The sequence below is a fragment of the Apodemus sylvaticus genome, chromosome 10 (assembly GCF_947179515.1).
Source record: "Apodemus sylvaticus chromosome 10, mApoSyl1.1, whole genome shotgun sequence".
Lineage (NCBI taxonomy): Eukaryota > Metazoa > Chordata > Mammalia > Rodentia > Muridae > Apodemus > Apodemus sylvaticus.
The window spans coordinates 51152963-51158962 of NC_067481.1; the positions used below are offsets into that span (position 1 = coordinate 51152963).

At 49.4% G+C, this 6000-nt stretch overlaps 1 protein-coding gene across 2 annotated transcripts in view; it reads right to left on the bottom strand.

Annotated features, from left to right (window-relative positions):
- The window catches only part of Trpv3 (transient receptor potential cation channel subfamily V member 3), a 28067-nt gene extending 23979 nt beyond the window's left edge, over positions 1 to 4088 (bottom strand). For both annotated transcript variants that reach the window (XM_052196082.1, XM_052196081.1), the window contains exon 1: positions 3970 to 4088. In XM_052196082.1, the coding sequence (XP_052052042.1) occupies positions 3970 to 4088 (119 nt within the window). The remainder of the gene's footprint in view (positions 1 to 3969) is intronic.
- Positions 4089 to 6000: the final 1912 nt, after the last annotated feature.

The window sequence follows — 6000 nt, forward strand, 5'->3', positions numbered from 1 at the left end:
CAGATGAGCTAAAATGAATAGTGGGTAGATGATAAAATAATGCAAGAGGAGATAGATGGGTGGGTAGGTGGACGGACGCATAATAAACAATCAAGTAGATAAGGTGGGGAGGTCTGTGGCTAAGACGAAACCTAAAACTCACAATGATGGAGGCTGAATCCTCCTTGTGACTGGCTCTGCTCCCAACCGCTGAAGCTCTCACCTTCTCCCCTCCCTCAGTCTTACACACAAAGCTGAAGTAGGCTCTTCTGCCAGTCTCCCACCAGGTCCCATCTTCTCTTGGACTCCTCCAAGAAATCAGGAGTGGCTCCAAAAGCCACACCATGCAAGTATTCAGCACCCAGACCCAAAGCTGGGGGCCCCAAGGAAGGGAGAAAGCATCCTCTCGCCGTGCAATGACCTGGCGGGCGCTGAGCCTCGGGGTGGCTTTCTTGTTGGCTCACAAGCTTCATTGCCTTCCGGACCCCTCACTGACTCATCCACTTACTCAAAACTAATCAGTTGTCCAGGGTATGTAACTGAGGGGAGAAGAAGGGGACAGTCACCCCTTCTCGACACCCCATCCTCAGAGATGGCAACGTATGTCCCAGTGACCACATCAATCTCTTCCGAGAGAAGCTGGGTTATAGGCATACAAGAACAACGAGGATCCTTATAATTGAGAACAGGAATGGAAGGCTCTGTGCTGTCCTAATCGGGATATCATGCCATGGTTCTGGAAGAGCCCTAAAGCAGCAAGAAGACTGTGATGGAAAAGGAAAACTTTGGAGCCCAAAGGACTCCACAGGATGTGGAGAGAGGAGTGATGACAACCTGGCTCAAGAAGGTCAACTGATTAGACTCACGAGGCGGGGCCTGACCCACGCCTGCCCTACTTGACACTACACAACCACACCACACCCACCATCATAAGCACATGGTAAGGCCTGGACCATATGACATCCTGGCTCCTGCCTGCTGCAAATGTTCACTGTTTATTCCTTTAGTATGGGCCAAAGGGTGCAACCTGGGCGTGGTTAACTCAGGTGCACAGACAGCTGTATATCATTTCTCCACCATTTCTGTCACAGTGAAGAGACAAATACAGGACCAGGAGGCAAACTAGGCCTAGGTAGGGGCTTGTCTACCATCTGTCCTGACCCAAAAAATGTCCAAGTGTCTGAACTTCCCGAGGCCAGCTCTCTGACCCTATATGTCACCTTGGTTGGGGCCCAATAAGGAGGCCAATGTGACAACTACTCAAGGAATGATATGATGGCTCAGGAAAACTCCCAAATCCAAAGATCTCTCCCCTCTGTAGACCAGGAGACCTCCAGGAAGGAGCCTTCAATCCTCCTATTAGTTCACAGCCCCCTGGTAATGGCACTGTACTTGTCTTCACATATAATTTACCCTTTATTTTCCTTCTCTTTAGAACAAAGTCTTAAACTCAGTCCTGAGGGAAAGGCTCAAACCTTCACATGAGGACCCTCAAAAAGTCATTGGGACCACCATTTCAGGAGACAAAGTCACACCTCATACCACTGGCTGGGCCAGTCAGTCATTTGTCCAGTAACTCTGAACCTGAAACTTAAGTTCATGAACAGACATGGGCTTCAAAACAAAAACAAAAAAATCAAACAAACAACAAACAACAAAAGAAACAGTTCAGCTGAGCCTGATATGGAAGAACCTGGGGTGGTGGTGGTGGTGGTGGTGGTGGTGGTGGTGGTGGTTTTGATGATAGTGGTGTTTTCTTTCTTTCTTTAAAAAAAAAAAATGGGGGCTGGAGAGATGGCTCAGCCATTAAAGGCTAGGCTCACAACCATAAAATATTAAAAAAAAAAAAAAATTGAGAGCCTATCCACAATCCTTTCCCTTTTCCCAAATCTCTCCTGAGAGAGAAAAGGAAGGAGATCCAGAAAAATGGACCATACTGGCTTGGGTCAACTCTGTTTCTGTTACTTCTTGGATGGGCCCATGAGGTTGCAGGCTGCCCCCACTCCCACACTGCCTGTTTCAGCTGTGCTCGCTCCCAGCTTTCTCTCCTGAACTCCAAGATGTCCTCTAAGTGTCCTCTGGGCATCTCTTACTTGGTACTTCATACCTGAACTTGACTCACTGCTCCAGTCCTTGCTTCTCCTTTGATGGACTCATGACTGAGGTGACACCCCCACTTCCTTCTGAGTTACTGCCCCAGAAGGGTGGGTCTCCTGGCTCTTCCTTCTTTATTCTTACCCCCAGGAGATCCTGTGACTAACTCCACTCTCATCCATCTTTTCTTGCATTTCTGACCACCCAGGCTCAGACCTCATCTGCCCCCCAACAGCTTCCTCGGGGCCTCCCCATCTGCATATCCTCCTAATGCATTGTCCACATGGGTCATTCCAAAATTTGTATTTCCCTCTACCCTTCTTCTTCAGGAAATCACCTGTGATGACCCCTTCACCTGAGGACCATCAGGGCAGACGAGGCAGGGTAAATGAGCCACTGTGAAACCACCCTAGTCCAGGGAAATCACAGCTGAACATGCCTGTTGGTCTAGCTTGGCTGAACTGAGAGGTATCCAATCAACTAAAGAATGCAAGATCAGCCATGGAGATCTAGAAGGCTATTCTCTGTCCCAGCATCCTCCATATCATCAACTTGGAAGTGAAACAAAAGCACTCCATCCCTGCCCAGCTCCCAGGAGCCCCATACAATCAAAATCACACACTGAACACTGACCATCCTGACTGTGCTAACCACTTTGTCAGCATAATGGCAATTAACTGTGTCTTTTAAGTCGATGCCATTAGTAGTGTCCTCATATACAGATCCAGCTCAACACAACTATAATCATCTCAATTGTAACCTCCATTTTCCCTCCAGTTGACCATGCCATGCATCTTAAAGCCTACAAAACACACAGCCATTAAAATAGCCAAAGCTGATCATGGTGCTACACACACCTGCAGTCCCAGCACTCAGAAGGTAAAGGATCCTAAGTTCAAGACTTTTTAGCTATATATCAAGTACCAAACCAGCCTGAGAAAAATAGCAAGACCCTGTCTCAAAAGAAAAAGACTCAGCCAAAAGTATTATGTGCCCCAGAAGCTTAGAATACCCAAGAAATAATTTATATATCAAATTATGCCCAAGAAGAATGAAGGAGAGGGCCCTGGTCCTAGAAAGGCTCAATGCAGCAGTGTAGGGGACTATCAGGACAGGGAAACAGGAAGGGGATGATTGGGGAACAGGGGGAGGGAAGGGAAGGGGGCATATGGAACATTTGGGGAAGGGGGTCCAGGAAAGGGGAAATTATTTAAAATGTAAATAAGGAATATATTGAATTTTTAAAAAGTATTATGTGCCCCGCTTGTTAATTGACAGTGGCCACAAGACAAACCAGGCATGTTCTGGTTAGCTATGATCCTCTTTATACAGCTTAACCCAAAACATCTACCTTCTTCCTTGGGTGCCAGGCTCCTCCTGTCTTGCTGCCTCCCAAAACACACTTTATCCTGTAAGTTCTGTAAATATAAGCTCTACTTTGCCCAATACTGAATCCATCTCACAGTGCCTTCTGTCTTCCCAGGCTTTCTCAATATAGCCCATTACACAGACTCCATTCCACAGTAGATTGAAAGCCACTTGTGTGTGAGAAAAAAACATGCCCATCTGAGGATCCTGACTACCTAGAATAGCACCCACCTTTTACTCCTGATCTCAAGAATGGCTTCAGCAACTCTCATTCCTCCGAGAGTCTCCTGGAATGTTCTTGCCTTGGTGCCCCCAACTCCTACAAGGAGACCCCTCTCTTCCTATACTGGCCATGAAGACGTCAGCAAAGGCACCTAAATGTGCAGTGCGGTTCCTCCAGTTATAACCAACCTGTCATCAGCCTGGTTGATAACAGAGTCTTAAGTCTGCGTGAAGCCAAGGGATCCCTGGTGGGTTCCTCCAGCGTCCCACACTGTACAACACTAAGGCCCAAGCCTTCAGTCTTACCTCTTCTTGGTGGGGGTGAGATCTGCTGGCCTCTTCTCCGTCAACACAACAGGATTCCCGCCAGGTGCAGTGGTTCTTTTGCCCATGAGGGGCACCATCTCCTTGGAGTGGGTATTCATTGCTGGAGCCTAGTACATATGCTGAGGTTGAGAAGGCAGAAGATAACTTCTGGTGGCTTCAGACTCTCATGGGATACCATCCAACTCCTGCTTAGACCTCTCCAGGAAGGAGCTCCCTCCCTATCTTTCCAGGCTGCAAGCCCTTCTTGGGAACAGGCAAACTGTTCCTGCAGTTTCCATAGTCCCAGCTTCCAAAGCCCCAGGAGAGCTCAGCATAGCACCCAGGAAAGGACCACACTGCCTCTAACTGCCCATCACCATCGCCTGACATATTACTCTCTAGACAGACTTCTAAGACTTAACTTTGCTTTCTCAATGTGCCACCTAAGACTTTGTATTCAGATCTATTTGTCAAGGTCACAGAACCTTTGACCTTAACACTTAGAAGGACATCAATGTCACCTCCTTTGCTCTAGATGCTGCTCTGGATAACACAGGGTTTGAATTTCTCAACATCTTCTGGTAGTCTCTGTAGCTCACTTACTTCTCTTCTCTTGCTCTTCCCCCACAAGGTAAGCACAGCCAGACCATGACTGATACCCTATCAGACACCCTCTTACTTAGAAGAAACAGAGTCTCTGACCCTGGGACACAGAAAGCCAACCTTCAATTCAAACATGCTTTCCTGATAGTGCACATGGGCTGAGTTAGAAAAAGGTACTGACACACCTTCCAAAGAGACTAGGGAATGGATCTCAAAGGATGGTTTACAGACTAGGATTCAGCAGAAACGCATTCTGGGCTGGGATCACAGCTTGCACAATAACCAGGGCTTAAAGCAATTCAGTGAGGGTCAAGGAGCAGGTGGAGTTAGAGACCCTGAATGAATTCATGGGAGCCCTGGCAGCGAAGGGCTTGGCAGCAGGCTGAGCCACACTGTGAAGCCCTCAAGCATAACTCAGAAGCTGAGATTGGTGCCAGGGAAGCAGGGAGCAGGGAAAGGTCCTGGGTTACATAGGCAACAGAGCCTGAAGGAGAACAGACCATGGAGACAAGATAGACCAGTGACCTGGGGGCCAGGAGGAAGCCCGTATGAAGAACACAGGGAGGGGGAAGAGGCGGCTAGCCTTGAAGGATAGACATAGAAAGGCAGTGTGGACAAGAAGAGGTAATTCTGAAGTTAGGGGACCAACCTTAAAGTAAGCCACCTCTGATAACTTATTTAGCTATGGAAGTAACTCCCAGCCCCTGCCTACAGCCATCACAGCCAAAGCGAGATAGGTACTTTGCCTCTACCCAAAGCAATCAATAGACATATGGGGCTAAAAAGGCTTTGCTGAGTCAAGAGCAAAAGTAGACAGAGGTGTGCCTCATGCCCCCCTCATGCCCCCCTCATGCCCCCCTCATGCCCCCCTCATCCTCCCCTCATCCTCCCCTCATCCTCCCCTCATCCTCCCCTCATCCTCCCCTCATCCTCCCCTCATCCCCCCCCTCATCCCCCCTTCATCCCCCCCATCCCCCCTCATCCCCCCTCATCCTCCCCTCATCCCCCTCTCATCCCCCCCTCATCCCCCCTCATGCCCCCCATCCCCCCTCATCCCCCCTCATCCCCCCTCATCCTCCCTCATGCCCCCTGGTTTCTCTCCTGAGAAGTAGCTGAGTGGCGCCCTGACACCAATGGCTCCGTCCTTCTTGTACCAGGGCCATGAGCATGGGCTACTCTGAACGGCTGGGGCGAGTGGGGGGTCAGGCCAATCTGGACTCGGGCTCCAGCAGCTGTAATTAGCTCCTGAGTCACCCCGTATGCTTTGCATCCTCATCTGCTGGACTCTCTCCCTGCCCTGCGATCCAGCTCCCTCGCCCGAGAAATACCATGTCACAAGGCCCTGCGCCGATTGAAACAGCCTGTCCTAGGGACACAGCCCAGCAGGGACCAGAAGGAGACCTCCATAACTGCCATCTTAATACCCAC